The 21,680-nt window shown below is 40.0% G+C and overlaps 1 protein-coding gene across 1 annotated transcript in view; it reads left to right on the top strand.

Annotated features, from left to right (window-relative positions):
- Positions 1 to 9,098: 9,098 nt before the first annotated feature.
- The window catches only part of LOC100869791 (uncharacterized), a 158,154-nt gene continuing 145,572 nt past the window's right edge, over positions 9,099 to 21,680 (top strand). Inside the window, exon 1 of the mRNA XM_086917225.1 lies at positions 9,099 to 10,433. Within this exon, the coding sequence (XP_086773351.1) occupies positions 10,190 to 10,433 (244 nt within the window). The 5' untranslated portion in view covers positions 9,099 to 10,189. The remainder of the gene's footprint in view (positions 10,434 to 21,680) is intronic.

Here is a 21,680-nt window from a genome sequence, read left to right as displayed (position 1 = left end):
GATTCAACTTGTCTGGCCGCGTAAGTGACGGGCAAAAGGTCGGCGGAGGTTGATAGTAACGGTAAACGGGGTGCTCCTCGGTGTGCCTTTCTTTAAATAGCATAGTTCTCGAGTGACCGTCCCGGTTCCACGAACCCGGTGTCCGGTTCCAAGTATGTCCGTGGAATGCTGCTGTCCAAGCGTCTCGTAAAACTCGCATTTTTACATTTTCTCTCCCTTCTCTCTCTCTCTCCCCCCCCCCTCTCCTTTCTCCCTTCTCCCTTCTTCTCGCGAAACCTCGTATCTCAATGCGCCTATCGGCCTACACGTTTCGCCTTTCGCCGACGAGATTCGTTCTCGGTTCGACGTTCTCTCCTCTGGGCCAGTGACTATGCACCACCGACGATCAACCGTGCGTGTTCGACCGATCTTCTTTCTTATGCCGGCGTTCTGTTTATGACACGGGCCGAGATCGAAGACCCCTTATCTCTAAGGCCGGAGAGATAAGGTTTATTCTCCAACGACGACGGTAGGCAAATGGTACGAGATGAGTCTGCTGCGTTGATGACCGAGAACTCGTCTCGTTGTGTCTCGTGTTTAGACGAGAGGAATATACCGAGGATATTCCGAGGCTCGTTGGGTATGGTAATGTGGAAGCGGGTATTAACTCGATTAAATCTTAACGATGTTGTGGTATTTATGGAATGGCCGGTGGTCAGAAAGATCGGGTAACGAGGCAGGCCAAGAGAACTGTTGGAGAGCCCGAGTTTTGGGCTCAATTGGGATTAACTCTGAATGAGGATAAACATATTTTTTGCTTCCACCAGTAGTAATCTGGAGTAATCTGGATTCGGTATTGTTCTTTTTTTTTTTATTTATTGTTTTAGGCTCTTTTCGTTTATTTAGAATTGTTGTCTAGTTAAATGTTTAGAGTGTTCACCGACAATAAAATACAAATCTGTTCAAAAGGGATTTAGAAATTAAATTTTACTCTGGATCGAGGATTGTCCATGGAGGATTAATTTTATTGCCTGTATGTGTTTTTTTTTTTTTTGTTTTGATACGAAGCATCAAACAAGTATTATCTCAATAATTTGGCAAACTGATTTTTAGTGATTTAAATCGGTTTATTTCCATATTAATAAAAAAAAAAAAAAGATATGATATATTTTTTGAAATCACGAAGTTATAACTTTATGATTACGAAATTAAATGATCGATACATTTACAATAAAAAAAAAATAACAACAGAAATTTTTATATTAATTTTATTTATTTGATTACACATCACAATGCTATTATAAAAAAATTAAATATAATTAGTTTCGAATTACTTAAAAATATGAAACATTCGAATCTTTTCGGTCAAATTTGATTCTATTTGCATCTTTTCATCTTCAATTACTGATTTTTCCTTATAGATCGATACATGAATTATACTGTCCAACGTTCATCTTATTTCGTACATCCCGTTGAAGTAAAAATGGGTCCACGAAGCGGTGTATCATGAAATCGTTACGCGTCGAATTATTAAGATCGGTTGATTCTGGCGATGAACTCGACATCTCTGACGTCCTCGTTTCTAAATAAGGAACAGCATCGATACTATCACCTACCCTATCCTAAGAAATAAAAAGGGTGAACGAGAAACCAGTTTTCGTCACGGAGACAAAAGCTTAAGAATGCATATCGTGCCTGGCGTTCCACGATTAACCTTTTTGATGAATTATTATCATTGACCCAATACACATCGATTCCTCGCCTACGATCAATACCATCTTCGTTCAATCTCTATTCGCATTACTCATTTTCCCCTTTCTTCTTAATCACGATTTAGAAACGGTAAAAAAGATAAAAATTAAAAATTGTTTCAAAATGTAAATTAATTTCATATTTTAAAATCTTACGATTGATAAAATCAAACCAGAATACGTATTCGAGTTTGAAAAAATAGACAGAAAAATTGCAAGTAAGCAGTATACTACTTATACAATTTCTCAAAATTTGTATTTGAATTCGTATTCAAATACAAATGAATATATCGTGTATTCGTAATTCGAATTGCAAATATCCAACAGCGGAATATCATTATTATTATTATTATTATTGCCGACTGAATACCCTCCTACGACATCCTTTCCCTTTTTATTTCCCTCGTGAAATGCCATATTTACATTTTCTCTCTAAGCAATTCGATTTAGAAGTAAATATTGGTGCACCGTATCGAGATTCGGTTGTACGACCGGCATGTGTCCCGTGTTACGTCTGCTGCGCGTGCTTGAGACCGAAAGGGTGACTCAACGGAACGTGCCGGGTGTGATGTGCCAAATATGCATAGATTCATCTGTATTGGAGAATCTCGGATTCTGTTCTCCGATTGTCTAAGGGGAGGAAGGGGAGGGAACATTGCGGGTGCGTGCCACGGATCGCGTGGCTATTACACTATCAGTAGGGTCCGTGTTAGGTGCACGTGGTTTTATACTACAACTGATCGCTTCTCTCTTGACACTTCGTGATCGTAATTTTTTCCCGATATTTTTCAAGAGGAATTAACTGTTTTAATAGAATTGTTAGGAGAAATTATTACGTTACTCTCGCGCGATGTTAATGGACACGAGTTTCACTTCTAATTTTATCGTTCATTTATCATGACAGTCACGCAGTTAAACAGCTAATCTATTGAATACAATAGTTCATGAAATCCTCGAGTAATGGATTAGCCAGATATATGTATAGAAAGGTAATTTAATCGGCGAGTATAGCATCTATTTTTGCCACTCATTCAATAATGAAATTTCAACGAGATCTTTAACAAGTTCGAGATTATATTTGGAAACAACACGCGTCGAATTCAAGCATACCTATTACAATCATGCCACGTGACAGGCTGTTCTCCACGAGTAAATTTTTATACAAATAAGACCAGTGTTAATTAATGTCAGTGGCACGTCAAGAACCATAGAAGGTGTAGAGACAGAACACGATTTGTACGATCGAGTGGCGAGTAATCGGGTCATCAGGTTGACTTGGGCCGGCGATTGGCCAAGAAACCAGACGATTTTCGCGACAGCACTCGTTGACTATGACTGTGACGGCGACTGCTGCGACGACAGCAACTGTGACGATAGTGGTGGTGGCGGCGGTAACGGTGGTGGAGCCGACGGCGGCGGCGGAGGCGGTGGCGGTGGCAGCCACGACGGCTGTAGTGGTGACAGTGGCGATGGCGGCGAGATAGAGAATTGAAGGAGACAGGAACAGTGATGAAAGGAAGAAAGAGAGAGAGAGAGAGAGAGAGAGGGTGTTACACACGGAAGAAGGGGTTTAGAGAATCGCGAGATGGAAGAAGAGAAAGAACAAGTAAGACGGGTAAGAGAGTAAGGTAGTACACGGAGGTGTGGGATCAGCGCGAGACGCGGTAGAAACTCGAGGGACGGAAAGGGGCGAAAAGCGACGAGCGCCGCCGAGACGAGACGAGGCGCGACGAGGAAAGACGATGAAGGCCGACGGGGGTCGCACACCGCGGCGCTGAACGCAGTGCCATCCGATAGGCAGCACCGCTTGCTCCACGGATCTTCGGCTCGTTCGCTTCGAGCTTCGGTCGTTCGTTGTACGATCCACGCTCGATTCCGCTTCCTTTCTTTTTCGTTCGTCTTGGCGTGGCTGCCGTGGCGTCCATGCCGAGAAAGGAAAAGCCAGCATCGACACGTTACACACGGTGGAAAACACGGAGCCGTCGCGAAGACGCGTGCACTGGTCGTGTGTGTCGTTGCCGCGCGTAGTTTTACGTGTACTGCGTATACGTCTGATCGTGCTCGTGAACAGAGGTGCCCCCTCTCCTCATCCCGAACGGCGAACGCGTGGTGGTCAACACGGTGCGTGTGCTTGTCTCCTTTCTTTTTCTCTCGCACGCTTAGTAGTTCTTTTTTTTACTTTACATCCTTTCGCTTCTTTTCATCTTTTTCGTCTAACAGAATTCACCTTACCGCACGTTGTTGTTGTTGTTGTTGTTATTGTTGTTATTGTCGTCTTTCTTTTTCATCGATTTGCATTCACATTTTTGTTTTCTCTTTTTTTCTTATTTATATTTTCGTTTATTTTTTTTTTTTTTTCTCAACGATGCTCTTAATCGTTCACTACTACCGTGTGATTCCACCTAACCACGTTTCTCACAAGTTGTGTGAGAGACAACGTGCGCGATAGAATTTTCTGCGAGGGGATACACGAGTTTTCATCGTGTACGCAAAAGGTACCCATTCTCGGAACGCAAGAGAGACCCAGCATGGCCGCCTAGCACAAGACGAGTCAGAGTTCCTTGCCGGTGTCCACACTACAACGGCAGTATGCTCTCTGTCTCCTTTCCTCTCTTCATCCCTTTCGCTCTCTGTTTCTGTCCGCCTTCTCCCGCCATGTATTCAAAGAGTACTCACTCGTGCTCTGTCTTCTTTACTCCCATATATACGCATACAGATGCATCACAATCCGTCTTCGTTTTTGCACAATGTTGTTGCTCTCGTTGCGTCGCTTTCTCGCTTTCTGTTCCATGCTTTTCCCTCGCAGTTCGTTCCTACATCTATCTTATTCGCTTCTTCTCTTCTTCGTTTCGTATACACGCTTTGCGGATTCGTCTTTCTCTCTTTCTCGTGTCTGCCCGTTTTCTCTTTCACTCCCTTTCTCTCCCAGTTTCTGCATCTCTCTTTCGTTCTTGTCCCCTGATCGCGCCTTTCATTCGAAAATAGAACGTCAGCACGCGTGCCGCGCACATTTTTCCTCATGAAAACACCGAATTCCCACTCGCTGACACGCGCGCGCGACACAGCCGAGCGAGCACTCGTGCTGTATTCTAACCTCACTTTCCGTGAAAAATTCTGCGGATCGATATTGATTTCATTAACAGGTGTAAACCAAACGTCTTTATTAACTTATTGTTGTTATTATTCAATTAAATATAAATATTTCAAAATAAAGGAACTTTTATTAACCATATCATTTAATATCATGTACACAGCATGCGTTTTCCTTTCGGTCAATCATAATTTACGATTGTGTCTAATAGAGGCGCTATTTACCGTACCGGCAAAATTTTTCTGCGTCCTTAGATGGCGCATTCAGTTGCTCTTGAGACGCCATACACGAAGTGTGTGTATCAGTAGTTTTTGATCAAATTGCAAAGTGTCAAATGCATCAGAACCGATGAAATATTTTTATTGTGACAATAAGACGTATATAGTAGAGTTAGTTGATCTTTCGTTTATCGTCTATCGGTTTTGTTACGGTCAGACGGAGTCAGACGATATTCTGGCGGGAGACTCGTAAAAATAGTGTCTTCGTCGTTTCCTCCCTTCGACTTCGTGACTATAATTAGCGGGATTTGCGTTTTCTGCGTAAACAAATATTCATCGGTTGTGTTGTGTCAGCCACTTTTCTTCGTTGTTCGTGATTTCCTGTTCGATAAAGTGCATTGAATAAACATCGCGAAACACGACTATCCGGCCAGTCACCGATGTCATGGCTAAAGTCGACGACTATCGATGCTACATGAGTTTTGCATTAGGAGAGTGTGGACAGTAGAAACAGACCACTCTGCCTGTTCTCGACCACCATCCCTTTTCCTCTTTCGTGATTCTATGTTAGCGTATTCTAGGAGACGATGCCTGTAGCGGAGAAGTGGACTGAACTATTCATGTCCGACGACCGTTCATAAAAATAGGATTTTAGCGATTTCTCTCCCTACGATGCTGCGCTTAATGGAACCTCTAACGTGCTTGGTAAATAAATTTTGCGGACATTCTTTCGTGGATATCTCTTTCAATCGATATTTAACCGTTAATATATTGATACGCGATTTCGCGCATTTTGGACGCCATGATTAAAAGACCAGTCACGTGATCTATGAAATTTATCATCCGTTATATGCACTCGGCTTCAAAAAAATTATAAATTTATCTGAAATTTAATACATATTTGCATATTTAATAATTATTTATTCAATAAACATAAACTTTTCTCCTAAGAGTTAAATCCTTATTACCTAAACATTATTCTATATTCCACATCGTTCCTCGTTCAAAATACGTGGTTAATAATATATATATATATATATATATATATATATATATATATATATATATATATATATATATATATATATATATATATGCGAGTATGCTCGCAATCAGATATATCATGATCGTATTATAACTTTCCATGAGATGGCGTTCACTGCGATATATCGTCTCGATCGAACCTCGTTATCGAGTCATCTTATCGAGATATCAATCGTTATTATTTTTTTTCTTTTATCAGCGGCATCATGAATATTGATTACAGTTTATCTCGATCGTTCCCGCCTATGCAGCTGGAATAATTATTTCTCGCTCGATGATTACGTGCGTTTACTGCCAAGGGTACGAATATTCCCGTATAAAGAGCTATAGGGAGTTCACCGATGCTCGACGTAAATAATAAATTCACGCGATACGAGGTCGACTCAACGAAGGAGCGCACTCGAAATCTCAAGTGTGCGTTTCCGCGAGGCAACATTTTCATTTTTATGCTGTATGTGCATGCGTGCGTGCATATAGAAACGCATGTTGCAGAAAAAAAGTAGAGGACGCGTTTCACGTGTGTTGGACATCGGTTCATTACATTGTATTGTCAGCACGCGCGTGCACGATGGAGACAAAAGAGGGTCGAAAAGGGAGGGGAGGGAACGAGGGTAGAACATAGAACGAAACGAATCATTCGAGATACGTTCGTGAACTATTTTCTCGGGGTTCGTATTTTAGGAAGTTGTAGGAAGCATGAGTCCATAGACCAGAATAAGACAGTGCATGGTGCACGGGGCTGTTCCTCTTTATCTCGTGGCCCATCTCCTCTTGTTTATAATTGGATACGTTTGATATCCGTTGTGCATTCGATGTCTTTATTGCAGTGATTTTATTTTCACTGTAGGATGGTTTATGCAGGATAGTTTTAAACGACTCGGGGTATATGCATCTGATTTTTTTTGATTTTGTAACTAAAAATGTTTAATGTAAATAATACAATATAAAAATGATTTTTCAATTATTTTTATATTCAGTTAGTTGAAATGAAATTATTGTTATATTTTGTTATAAATAAATTATAAAGAATTATTCTTTATCATTCTTTTGTTACTCGATAAACACGATTAAGATTGAGATAGGATTTTATATACAAATGACATATACAAATGGCAAATCATTCACTGATATCTTTGGAATCAATATTTAATTTTCTAATTTCTCGTAATTTATCCAAATATATCATTTAGATCGAAACTCGATTGTCTTTTTTTTTATATTGAACACATATATGATATTGAATCTTTGATAATTATATTTATATCGTATCAGATGAAGAAAGACATATCAGTAGCTTTTTGAATCCCAATTTCCTGCATTGTTCGAATTCATTTCACGTCTTTTTGTTTCTTCTTATCGCGAAATCCACACATTCGTATTGCATATAAAACTTAATGATAACAGATCAAGCTATCCGTTTGTTTCTTTTAATCCATCATCAAATGCTTTAAAAAAAGCTACTTTCCCAAATTTTATTATCTTTATAGCGATAAATTTATATTTATTTAATATTTCGTTTTACTTATTTATCATATATTCATAATTCATTGGTGTAATTATATCCATTGACATAGTTAATCTTACATAGATGAAGATTTTTTTTTTCTACTTTTTATCATCAATAATGACACAATTGTATTTATAATAAAATATAAATCTATCTGATTTATAAAAAATTAAATTCTACTGATTGACTTTATTATCCCTTTATTATCAGACATGAGCGCTTCGCAGATAATTTGCAGCTCGTTGTTTCGTTTGGAAAGTGCATAAATAGTAATGTATATTTACATTACTTGATACGAGACCACGTTCTTCTTTGCATAAAAACTTTTATTTTAACAATTTTCATTGCAATTGGTTAAATTAAGCAATTGGTTAAGCAAACATGGTTGAATTAAAACGGACATTATTATAAAACGAGAAGACAAATTACATTCAATCGTACAAATTCACCTACTATATATAGTTAATTTTGTCATTTTCAACGTACACACGATACGATACGATAAAAATTCTCTCATCATATCAGAAGCGATATTATGTTCGATCAAAGTTATATCAAACATTAATAATTCGAATAGAAATCTATCGAATTATTTTCACGTTGTATCAGAGATTAAATTCTCCGAATCGAGTAATCATAAAAATAAAATAATTGAAAAATAAAATAATTCTTTATAATTAATCTGTTTATAATAAATTAATACGAATTAAAAATAACCTTTTACGATTATTTGTTACAGATACATCATCGTAACCCTTCCTCGAGGCCGATAAACGCTTGACGAAGAGATTCGGAGTGTTTGGAAGCGCGGTGAAGCGGGAACACCAGAGGATGCGAGCAGCGGAGGCGCGTTTACTCGCGAATGCTCGTCCGGCGATCGTTCCTGGCAACGATCGGCACGGCTCGCGATGATGGCGGAGCGCGGTCGCGTAGCAGCGATATCGTGGTTCGAGTACGCGCGACGCGGATACCTCGGTAGAAACGTTCGACACACGACGGGATAAATGCGAGACCGAAATCTCGTGGGTGGACCAGTTGTCGCGGCGACGAAGAAGAGGAAGAAGAAAAAGAGGCAGCTGGAATCGGGTCGATACGAACGGAGCCCGATCTGGTGGTGGTTAAGGGCGAGAGCAGGTGTCGTACAAAGGAGGGACGATAACGAGACGAGGTTGGATGTAGATCAGGAAGAGGAGGAAGAAGAGGCGGAGGAGAGGTCGAGGAATCTTGGTGTGGACAGAGGAAAGAGCAAGGATCTGGAGAGAGGAAGGAGGAAGGAAGAGGGGAAGAGAGTTGGTAGAATCTCAAGGATTCGTCGACGTCGTCATCATTATCATCATCATCATCATCATCATCATCATTATCATCATCATCATCATCATCATCATCATCATCATCATCATCGACAAGATCGGTCTACAACCAGCTGGACTGGACGGCCTCGAGAGTTTTTGCTGTAAGGCCGGGGGTTGTGGGGGCCACCACGGGGGCGGGGGTGGGTTTGCCCCTGCTTCTTCTCGTCGTCGCTGTCCTTGGCAATCAAACGTGCACGACGACGGCTGCGCCGGTGGTGTCCGATCCGCACGTGTCCCTCGACGCTACGCCTCCTCGTCTTCTGCCTCGATCAACGTTCGACCGTTCATCGTCGTCATCGTCGTCGTCGTCGTCATCATCATCATCGTCGTCATCGTTATCGTCCTTGTCTTCCTTTCGAAGAGCTACCCGCCGATTTTCCAACCTCCACCCGGAAAATCCACCGCACAATCGTTCCTCGAAGGGGGAATTGGATTATCGCGAGCAACTACCTTCCCCATCAGCTGAACGAGAAGACGGTTTGGATAAGAGTCGGTTGCTCTCTCCCTGGGAACGAACGACAATCGATCCATCCATCGGAAGAACGGATTCTTCTTCCCCGGCATTAGCAAGAGGAAGAGGAGGTGAAGGAGGCGGAAGAGGAGGAAGAGGAGGAGGAGGTCTGGCTCACGAGAGGACCAAGTCGAGACGGCGGCAGGTTGCCGCGGCAGGGTTGCTCGATGATCGAGGATCAGCCACTCTAAGCCTTGTTCAACCGTACTGGCTGCCGACGAGATCCCCTCGTCCCCGTTACACGGAACGATCTTCAACCCTCGTCGATAGGATCAAACCGGAGCGTGGCCACCACGTTGGTGATACCACGGTCTCGTTTCCAGGAACAACCGGAGCGACTATCGGTGCTGGTGGTGGTGACTCGACGTCGTCGAGCCTCGAGGATTCGAGCGTCGGTGAGAATTACTGGGACGAGAATTACTCGACAACCACGGCGACTACAAAGACTACGACGACGACGACGAAGAGGAGGAGGTTGACCACGGTACCTGTCCCATGGACCACCGCTCCGTATCGTTTGATTCATCGAACTGTGCCGTGGGACGACGACAGTGAAAATTCGGATAGATCCGCGGGAAGACGCGACACGAAGGCGAAAGACGAGGAAAGGGGGAAGATAGGCACCCCGTCTCGCAAAGACGGGGCCAGGTTTGTGTTCGGGGGGGGCGGCGGTAGTGGTGAGGTAAAAGGTGGTGGTGGTGGTGTCGTCGAGTGGACCACAACAGTCGCCAGGCCGATGTCAGCGTGGTCGTATCCCGAAGATGAGGAGTCGGGAGCTGGAAGCGTAAGGACACGCCCGAGCCCGGAAGAGGCGGCGGCGAGCGAGGACGAGGAGGCCGAGAGTGGCGAGGAACAGGTCAAGGTCACGGTAGCGCACCCCAAAGGCTCCACGTCGTCCACGTCGACCACGGCCAGGACTACGTTGCCAACGACGACGACGCAGTTGCCACCGCCCAGTCAAGATACCTCTATGGAAGCACGTGAGTACCACCATCCAATGTAATAATCCCTCTTTTACGCTTTTTCCGTCTCGTTTCGACCACCAGGGAGACTCTATTCGATGCTCTCGTTTGGTCGGGAGGTGGGTACACGCGAGCCGCGTGCCTCTTCCGTTGCTTCTTTTGCCGTGCCTTCTCTCCCCACGGATCTGTTTACAGGAACCGGAGCTCGGCGCAGGACTCTTGGCCAGGTTATTTTTAACTATTCCAACCGTGCGCCCACTTTCTCTATCCTCTTCCTTTTACGCCCTTTTCCACCTTCAAGACGTGATGGCTCGTGCGTCTGACTGTAGGATGTACAGGGTAGGGTATTTTACTTTCACCAATCTTGATTCGAAAAAGAATTTTCGGTTCTTCTAACGCGTTGAGAGAAGATCGATGATTGGATTAATTAGGGAATATTTGTTTTTGGTAGGCTTCTTTTTATGAATTTAATTTTGCCTAACGATAGAACAGAATTTGACTTAATCTAAATTATGCATCGAAAATTGGAAAAGATTGCTCTGTATAGCAAATCTGGCTACAAACGTAATTCTAATTTAGACTAATTTATATACTATCTGTGCACAATTATTCAATCATATCAATTGTGTCACGAGGCATTTTTATTATTTACTTCTCAAAAATTCCGAATAACTCGAAAAATAGTTCGTAAAGCACGAGACTCGAATGATTCGCGAGCATCGAGGAACGTTCGCGGAAGGAAGAAAGAATCCGAGTATAAAAACGGTCGCGAAGAAGACGAAGAAGAAGAAGAAGAAGAAGAAGAAGAAGAAGGAAAGCTCGCCGTGAAACGTGTGCATCTCGTGTGTTTTCGATTACGCTTGCACGGCCGTACGCCGGCTGCGTACGACGTACGGCTCGTGACTTCGCGTATGAATCAGCCAGCTATTCTTTTCGCGCACTGGCCGACCGCCGACTCCGTCTCTTCTTCTCCGTATGCTCATTTCTCGCGCGCCTCGTCGCGCACTCCGTTCCGCTTTTACTCTGTCCTCGTCACACGCGCGAATGAAGCGAGTCGAATCCACGCGAGCGATCCCTCCGTCTTATTTGCCACCTCCCTTTTTCGCTCTTCTGCGTCGCCCTTCGCGACGACCGAATCGCACTGCCTTCCTCGTCAATCTTCCTGAACTCTTCGTTCCGCGTATACCGTGGAAAGCGGCTCTCAGTTCGTGGATTCTAGATCTTTTGGGGATGGAATTGGAGTACGGTAATTTGAATTTCAGATTTAAGGGGTAATAAGTTCGGATAGTTTGAATCGGTGGTTTTGGATGCTGTATGATTTTAACGAGAATTTTTCTAATTATCTCGTGGACGAGTTTGTATTAGGAATTTTGTGCATTTTTGTGAATCGTGATTGCAAATTTTAAGATCGTTTTTCAAGTGGGAATTTAAGTTTTGATCGAAGGTTGTACATCGTGAAGGAAATTTTTTGAGTTGTAGTTGATTTTTATTTTGAAAAATTGGGGGATTAGTTATACTTTGGTATTTTCATCTCGTGAAATAATTTGTTATATCGTTGGGGAATTTTATTTAAACTATAATTATGCATACTTGCAAATTAATAGAAATCTTGGGAATTAATTTTTTGTTGTGATTAGAAATTTTGAATTATAATAGACTTTATCTTTTGGTACAATTAAATATTATACAAATCGGGACAGCTCTTTGATACAAAAGAGTTCTGCAAAACAGTTACATGACTCATAAAATATAATATACCTACTTTGTAGATTACTATCGGTGTATCTCACAATTCTAGAACAACTATGTGCAGAGTCGTTGACAATGTAGATCAAACAGTTGATGAGCAGATTCATAAATTCTTACATGAATATTCTTACATTCAGATTAGTATCTATATTCTTTAAGCTTGTTACAAAGCAGACTATGTTAACTACTCTAAATGAGATGCAACGGATAACATTTTGCAGCATCGGGCTACCAGCTTTTCCGACCTTTAATTCGGTGTAAAAAACGTTATAGGTTTTTCAGAGTGTCTGGCATGAATATTAAACAGGGAACAGGTGTAGTTAATTCATGAAAATTACAACTTGACTAACAAAATTATACCAGAGTAAGAAAAAAGAATTTGTTACGTTCTAAATAAGTAGATATTTCTTCAACATGAGATTAGATACATTGTTGTTGTGAGAAATTTAGCAAAGGAAATACTATTTCCTGTTTGATTAACATTTAAATTTAAATGTTAGTCAAAATACATTCAAGTCATACATTCGAAGTAAACATTTTTAAAAGGATTTATAAAAGATCTTGATGGAAGTTATAAATAGTGACTCTGATCGCATCTATCTGGAAGTTTCATATTAGCAAGACGTAGAAATAAAATATTTATTAGTATGAGAAATTTTAAATTGAAATATTTAACCCTTCCAGCGGTTAAATATGAATATACATGTTTTATCCATTTATTTTTTGTGCAATTAATTCAATACACGTTATCATATTCGATACCACCGTTGTTGTTAAACATAAATGGAAAAACAATATATCGTCAAATTGAAATGAATAAGAAAGAAAGAAATAGCAGGAGAACGAAACGAAATTTTATTCAAATCTTTGCATTTCAATTCATTCAAGTAATTTATGCTATGATATATATCAAAAGTAAAAGAGTTATTCAAAACAGCATAATTTATCATAAAAATTATGTTGTAATCTTAAAGTATTTTTCAAATAAAAATATACGGATTATATATATTTTTCACCAGTTTCACTATTATTTATCATTATTTATCAGTATTTTTTTACTGAAATGTGTATACTATTAGTAAATATATACTAATAAAATAAATAGTAAAATTTATGCAGTATTATGCATGCATTATTCACTATTTATTATTTACATTTTATTTATTACTGATATTATCCAATACTTATTAATATTTATTTGCTGATAATATATTCATTACGTTAACGAGGAGTTTTGAAATCTATTATGCTTATATACTAGCTCTTTATTTTTCAAAAATATAAGCATAATAGATATACATCGTGATTTACAACTATAAACATATCATAGCATAATATTATAATAACGTAATAACAGAATTAAAATTCGATCGATAGATACAATTCAAATCAAAATAAAAACAAACCATAAATTTCACCAATCATCGTAGATATACAATTTATCGACAAAAATATTACGTACCCATGTGTCAATCCAAAATCTTCATTTCGACAAACGTCCACACATGTCAACAATCTTTTGTTCCTCCGAAATCTCGACCTTAAAAGATCGCACCTTAAGCCACGTTAACCACGAGTAGGAGATCGACAACCGAATCTAATCGATAACTCTATCAATGAGAGCAGACTGATTAACAGAAAATCGCCAGGGCAGCGGGACCCCAGCTACAAAAAAGGAATGCACGATTTTTCGCTGAAGTTTCGCGGTGCTTTGTAGACGTAACGGTTGTTTGCAATAACAACGCGATATCCGTATCGCGTGTTTGGCGAATACCGGTTTAAAAGCGGTTGATAAAGCCGGGGAACGGTGCGTCGGTTTATTTTAGATTATAACGTCGCATATCACCCCGTGTAATCTCGATAAATAGCTCGTTAATTCCGGTTGATCATAATAAGATAACCAAGCATTGGCAGCGCGCCAAAAATTTCGGCATTCCCAGATTCTGCCCTGGTCCCTTGGTCTCCCCTCTTTTTCTTTTTCTTTCTAGCCCTATTGCGTTTTGCTCGTTTGGATTCGGTTCCTTTTCATTTTTTACAACCGCGTACCACGATTCATCGCTTCTTCTAATTAACCCTCGTACCGAAACTTTGTGCTCCTTTGAAGTGAGATAACTATATCGGTTGTTTAACGTTTAATATTCGGGCGTGTAGGCATCTTTTTACATACTTGGGTTACATTCCCTTTAAAGAAATTTTGGACATAGCTGTGTCGTTAATTGGCATATATTTAGAATTTTATTATCAAAAAGAATTGGAGAAATTTAATAATATTTAGCTATTGACGTGAATAAAGATAAAGGATTTCGTATACTGATATTTTTTTTTTTTATTTCTTTTATTGATTATTCTTTTTGATTAGTCTCGTCTTTTCTTTTTTCTGTTTGATTTCGATAACTTTTTTGAAAGTTGACGGTGTGTCTTACTTTTTAGAAATGTACTGTTTTAAGGCATTATTTTTCTATGATTCTTAGTAAATTTTGAAGGATTTTTCTATTTCTATTTTTTTTAAATTTTTAATTTTAATCATTAGAAGTCACAATAGAAAGTATTTGTACGTGATTTTATATATAAATTTTGTTGCATTTCTTATTTGTTGATTTCGATAAAATCAGTGTTACTAGTTTTGCAGCCAATTCAGGATAATTCTATCTTGGTTTCCGTGTTTCCAGAGTAAAATCAGTTAGTCCAGTGCAGTTTAGTCGAATCGAGGTCAGAAAAGATTGCTTCGTTCAAGTTTATTGCATTCAGATAATCGAGATCATTGTCTATCTAATAGACCTCATTTCCTGTGTGCGTGTTTTCGTAAATGAGATCTCTGTACTGATCTCACCATGGCGAATGCAAGCAACTTTCTTACCAATTATTGAACTACGAACAGAATTAAATTCGTTCTATTCGTTTACATATGATTTTGAATCTTCCGATTTTACATATTTTCTTTTGACTATATTTCGCGATTATACGTTCGTTCGTTTTTTTCGGTAAAAAATAATAAAATATAAGTTAACAACAAATATCTATTATTTCGATCAAGTTATAGTTTTAGTTATATTTTTTTGCATATAAAGCACGATAATAAAGAAGTAAATTTGAAAAGTTTTAACGAAGCATAATTCAATGAAATTGACAGATTTCTACGAGACAATAATCGAAGAGTGTACAGCACAAAGTGGAAATTTTCCTCAACTACTCCTTTATAAAGGAACCAACTACATTCTACTTAACTTACAGTCTACCAACTCTTCGATGAAGCTTGTACAAAACGCTCGAGAAGAGAATTTGAATAGAAGTGTCTTGGAAGATTTCTAACGAACCGTAATTCAACGAAATTAACAAATTTCTAAAGAATAATAACAATAATAATAATAATAATAATAATAACAACCGAGGACCGAGTAGAATAAAATGACATCAACATTTTCCTCGGATACTGCTTCGTTAAAGAAAACCAGCTTCCCGTTTATTTGAAATTCAAATTAAAATCAATTCCATTAATTCGTAATAAATAATTAAAGGAATTATCCATCGTCTGGATGCTGTCGTTTAAAATTTCGTCTCGAGAATTTCACCAGCGTTGCGTAACCCCCGTTTAACCCACGTTTCAGACGGTAACGGTCTGTGACAAGGTTTCTTACGGAAATACGGAAAGTTGGTCGCGCGAAATGCGGGTTGCACGCCTCCCGTACCAGCCATGTGTATTCCGATGTTGTTACTTAACGTGTTTATTTCGGTGAGCTTCTGTAACCCTCGATCCTTTTTTTCTCTCTCTCTTTTTTTTTCTTTCTCTTTTCCTTTTTTTCTTTTTTTCTTTTTCTTTTTCTCCTCCTTACGAGCTAATTCGTGATCTGGATAGTTCCCAAAGTCGTGTTCTGGTGTGCGATACCCGGTATAAGAGGAATGACTAAATGGTCTGACTAACCGGTCAGGCATCCCAAAACTCGGCCTTATTTTCACCGCTCTATACACCAAGTGACACGTGAGTGACAAGGAAAGGGAAAGCAAGTTTTTGTGGAACCGTACGAAATTCCAATCTGGTATTTTAGTGGTTTTCATCGCGCGACGGCCAACCGCGATCCCTATGGGATCGGTAAACAGATATTTCGCGTTCGAAACGACAAATTTATCGCGATCCCGGCTTTATTTTAAACGTTCCGCGCTATTCTCGCGCCGTTCAGATTCGTCAAGATACATTTCCTACGAGAAATACACGCGGAGTATGATCATGCGTAGAGAATTACAAACTCAACGTATTTTATTCGTATACATGGTATTTTCATTTACTTAATAATTATATAAAAATATCTTTATTTCGATTATTTCTCGACAATCTTCTCTCTAAATTCGATGGTACGTGGTATGCACTTCTGCAAGAGTTTTTATACAAAGTTCAAGGCTCGAACCACGGCACTTCCCGATCCTCCAAAGGTTAAGAACCATACTACAACCAGCTTCCAATCCGTGGACGTGATCGCGATCATCTCGAGACAGATAATCCAGGCGGAGGCTGGAGGTTACGTGTGCACGCACGAGAGAAAGAGAGAGAGATCTTCTGAACGATGATCTCGTCGAATAGTAGAACCTTTAGGCCGTGAAACAATAGGCTTGCAAAGCCGGGTAGACACGATGATTATCTTTACGACTTTGTAATAGTATAATGACGTGTTATTAGACGGACAAATTGGTTCTAATAATTACAACCGTCTGAAACCGATGTTCCCACGGTGGAGAGGCAACCGCGGCCGTTCCTCGGGTCCTCTGGTATACCGGTCACGCGAAAATATGCAAACTGTCCCAGGAATTTCACGTGCGATCCCCGCCGCGTTGCGAAACGCGAGCGCACCGCCTTTTTCCCGCCCACTGATGCAGATTTATTTGCGCTTTCGTTCCGCGGTAATTATTCACCCTGTGGCCGCTTCGTTCTTTTTTTCTTCTTTTTTCTTTACTCTCGAAATGCACGCTAAACTGTATCTACATTACAGACAGTGTAGTAATGTAGATTTGATTTATGGGCACGGGATGACGCTATTTTTAAGATCGCGAGAAATTCTTTCGCACTGTTATTTGCCCGTCACTCGTTCCTTCAGATTGAGACGAGAGAGAGTCGGATTTTAATTGTTGGGCGAGGAACGTCGGCCTCGCTTCCTGGTCATGCGATGATCGATGTCTCCGTGGTATTTTTAAACCTCGGGCACGCGAATAAAATTAGCAATATCTGAAGAAACGATCCTTACGAATAATAATCGATCGATCAAACGTGCAGGCAAAATTGTTATTTATCTATGGAACTTGGTGAAATAACAACGATTCTCTCAGCGAATATTTTTATAAATAACGATGTACAATTGCGCTATTACTGTGTTGCGAATCAGTTATTCCGATTAAATAAACAGTTGTGGCATTTTCTTATTTTATTCGTATCGCAATAATAAAATTTAAAATAATAATAAATCGCGGTACAACGATCACGCGATGTGCTTATATCCTCCGTTTCCCTCTAAAATATCATTCTAAATTCAGTTCCGTAAATTCGTTTCGATGATTTGTCGCGCGACAGCAAGAGTTTAACATTCGTTTCGTTCCAATTATCGCGTTCAAAATATCGTTTCGAATATATATATATATATATATATATATATATACAAATAATTCGAAAATATAATTTCTTTAATTATCCGTCACGCAAGGGTTAAACATTTCCACCGCGGTAGAAACGTGATGGTTGGCGCGTAGTTCTCGCACGGCCGAGCGAAACCCCTCGATCGAGCCGCGGCACTCGACAAATGCCTCGCGGATTCGTAATTTTTGTTCTCCCCTCGACGAGAAGGGAGAGTAAGAAAGCGAACGGGGGCGAGTGTGCTTTGGAGGGAGAGAGAGAATCGTAAAGCGGGGAAGGACGCGTGTATACGGAATATAAGGAAGAGGGAGGGAGAGGGAGAAGCGAGTGGGACAAAGGAAGAGGATTCAGGGTACAACGAACGGAGCCGTGGAGGAGAGGAGAGGTTGGAGAGAGAGAAGATGCCGAGGTGGAAAAAGTGAGTGAAGAGGGAGAGAAAGGGAGAGGAAGAGGAGGTATAACTCTCCTGTGGAAAGGAGCACTCCTGCGATGAGAAGGAACGGAGGGATGGGCTGGAGAGAAACAAGAAAAGGGTTAACGTCCTTTCGTTCGCTCCTTGCTCTCTCTCTCTCTCTCTCTCTTCCTCTCGTTCTCCTCCTTTCTTCTCTCTTTCCTCTCTTTTCTCTTCGCGTTTCCCTCTGTCCTACCTTCTCTCCTTCGAATCTCTCTCGTCAGCACACCCTTTCCTCTCTACCCTTGCCTCCTCCATCTCTTTCCTCTCTGTCTCTCTCTCTGCATCTCTTCTTCTCGCCCTTCTTCAGCTTCGAGGCGAAGCTGGAGCTCACGTTGGCCTGCGCTACGTAGTACTGTCTCCCTCTCTTGTGTTCTCCTTGGTTCCCCGCCATTTATTATTCATCGACAAGGAAAATTTATATACGTCTTACAGCTCATACTTAATTCTCAATTTACGATTCCGTGGCTCTCACCTTTTTTTCCCCCCTTATTCCCTTTTCTGACGAGGTTGCATGTCTGATGCGCACGAGTTGCGCTTCTTCCTCTCCGATTTCTCGATTCTTGTTCTTCGCGCTTTGGAACTTTCCTTCCCTTTCGATTGAATTTTCGTATTCTTGTGTTTTCTTTTTTTTATCATTTTTTCCTCCTTTTCCGTCTTCTTTTCTCTTCCGTCGTCTTTCCTTTCTCTTTGTACGCTTAAATTTCCCTCGACGACGCTTGATAATGATCCCCTCGTCAAGGACCGAGAGCTGGCCTGATCTTTAAAAATGAATTATGAACGAAGTTGAAGGTGCTTGGCCTTGTTTTAAAGACGTGCCCCGGGTTAACTATTTTCGCTTTTATTAGCGAAAATCGAAATCGAAGTGTTTCGAGCTTTAAAAATTGGTAAATTCTGATTCCCTGTTTTGTCGAATTTTTCTTATGTTTTTTATTGTTTACAATAATTGCAAAATATTGGGCGAGATTCTATGTTGAAAAGTTGCTTACTCGTTCCATCTCTTTCCAATGTTATCTTTCACGTTTGAATCGATCAAAGTTATTATCGTGGATATCCTTTCGTACATTTCGCCGAAATATAAACACTTTGCTTCTACGAATAATACAGTGTTTACAATCCAAGGGGAAACGAGTCTTACGTGATACGTAATCGTGTTAATCCATTCGAAACGGAGCTCCGTGAAGAACGACATCTAAATTATTCGGTGCAAATAATATTCTGGTCGCGATACATCGTATTCTTTCTCCAATGATATTTAATTCATACGTACATCGAAATTGCGCCGCATATATGGCAAGAGTGTGTATGCACTCTGCCTCTAATTTGTCCGCGTCAATAAACCGGATCAAGTGCGAAAACGAACATCGGTTATATCCAGGTTATATCGATCACATGCAAGAGCTTGTTCTTCGTTCCAATGCGAAATTACATTCTCTCCAATTCTGTATTAATACTATCCACTAAATACTTTATTAATTTGTAGTATTTGTAATGGTATTTGAATTTTAAAAATGTAGAAATTGAGTTAGCAATGGGAAGAAATATTTACTATGACTTCTTATAAAGTCAATTGAAGTCTGTTAGAATTAAATAAACGAGTATATATGAACATCGATTTTATATATACTTACATTGATTACATTGATAGGTTTTATAAGAATGTTGTAATGCACGGATAATTAACAAATCTAAAGAAATACGGCTTCTCAATTAACAAAAATATTCTTTTCATTGTTACAAGATAGATTTTTCAAATTAATTCAGCTACAAAAATTTTAAGATAATATAAGGAGGAGTGTCAGTTAAGGTTTTTGTTTGGAAATCAACCATCGTTGACCATCGTTTGAGGAGAATTTTGAACAGTACGAGCAATAATACAAGAAAATAAAGTTAGAAGATCTTGCGATAATCTTTTTAGACAATTAGATGTAGGTTAATTTTATGATATACTTTCGGGCGATGTGATATATCCTGTAAACCGATTTTCTCGATTTCATGACTAGTCAGGCTGAATGATTTATTTCGTTAGGGGGTGATACTTCCTCGAACGATGGAAGTATCTTTGAATTCGTCGTAATAGATTTAGGGCAGGCTGGAGATCTAAGGGTAGCAGGCGTGGGTATAGGTCAACGACAGAGGGGTGCGAAAGGGCTTTGGTCGCTATGGAAACCCTGGCGCAGCGCGTTGACTGTGGGGTGCCTCAAGTTTTTTATGGGCTGGACGATTGTCGGTGGGGTCGAGATTCTAAAAATCGTTACACAGACCTAGATACTCGCCTCTGCTCGGCTCGCCCTCCCGCGAAGGAAACGAAGCTCGTTCCCTTTCGAACTTTGCGCGATGAAATCTTTATCGTTGAACGAACAGTCTTTTGATTCTTATTTTTTCGAATAGAAAATCCTCAGAATTGAGATTCGTATCGGTATCTCTCGGTCGTAGAAGATTGTTATGGCGGAAGTCTTTGAAGGGGTATAGTTTTTGAGGTGGTAGAATTAGGGAAAAACTCGATTGATCTGTACACGTGTGATGAAAGAAGGAATCTCCTTATAATTTCAAAATTTGCAAAATTGATATTTATAATTTCTTATTATATTCGTCATAATGTTGACAATTTTGAATCAAGAAAGAGAGAGAGAAAGAGAGAGAAATCAAGATTAAGGAATCGAATACATCGTACAAAGTATTTAATTTTCAAGAGTTAATTTCAAGTTCCTTTTATGTTAGAACGAAATAGTTGAATTCTTATATAAATGAACAAGTTTCTAAATAACTTTAAAATGAAAATTTAAAATAAAGATTTACTTATTTTAATCGAAATACGGGGATTCTATACGGGGATCAGAGATAATAGCGTAAGGTTAAAGAGATGGTCGACTTGAATTTCCACTTACAAGATTTATATCTTTCCAGGTCACGGGAATTTTGAAACAAGAGGGCAGTTCTCAAGGGGAATGGGACTCGCAACTCAATAATTTCTACATGAAAAATCTTCTCGATTGTGATTTATATCCTCTGAACCCATATAGAGCACCGTATCTCGAGAACAGTTAGGGATAGCTTTCGAGGATAGTAGTATCAGGGTGAAGGGACCGCGACCTGGGCAGCTCGATTGATCAGCTCGGTCGACCGGTAAACGGAACGTTCCCTTACGATTCACGATTCGATAAACCAACCCCTTTTCTCCCTTATCTACCCTGGAACACCTTAAGGACATCCAATATACGTAATCAGCCCTACGGGTGGAAACAGAGTAAATACAAAGAGAGGGGAAAAAAAAGGTTGGAAGGGAAAGTTTCGAGGGAATTGCAGATTAAAAGGGAAAATACAAACGCGAAAAGGAGGAGTGGCAAAGTAGTGGCATCATCGGTAGCAGCTGCATCTTCAACCATCGTACCCCTGGATCTTTTCATCACGGGGTGGAAAGTAGCGAAGTCACGGCTGACACGCAACGACG

This window comes from Apis florea, unplaced genomic scaffold, assembly GCF_048593485.1.
Source record: "Apis florea isolate Af1SG1 unplaced genomic scaffold, ASM4859348v1 contig_3_pilon, whole genome shotgun sequence".
Taxonomy (NCBI): domain Eukaryota; kingdom Metazoa; phylum Arthropoda; class Insecta; order Hymenoptera; family Apidae; genus Apis; species Apis florea.
The sequence above is the reverse complement of the archived record's forward strand: the minus strand, read 5'-3'. Positions and strand labels throughout refer to the sequence as shown.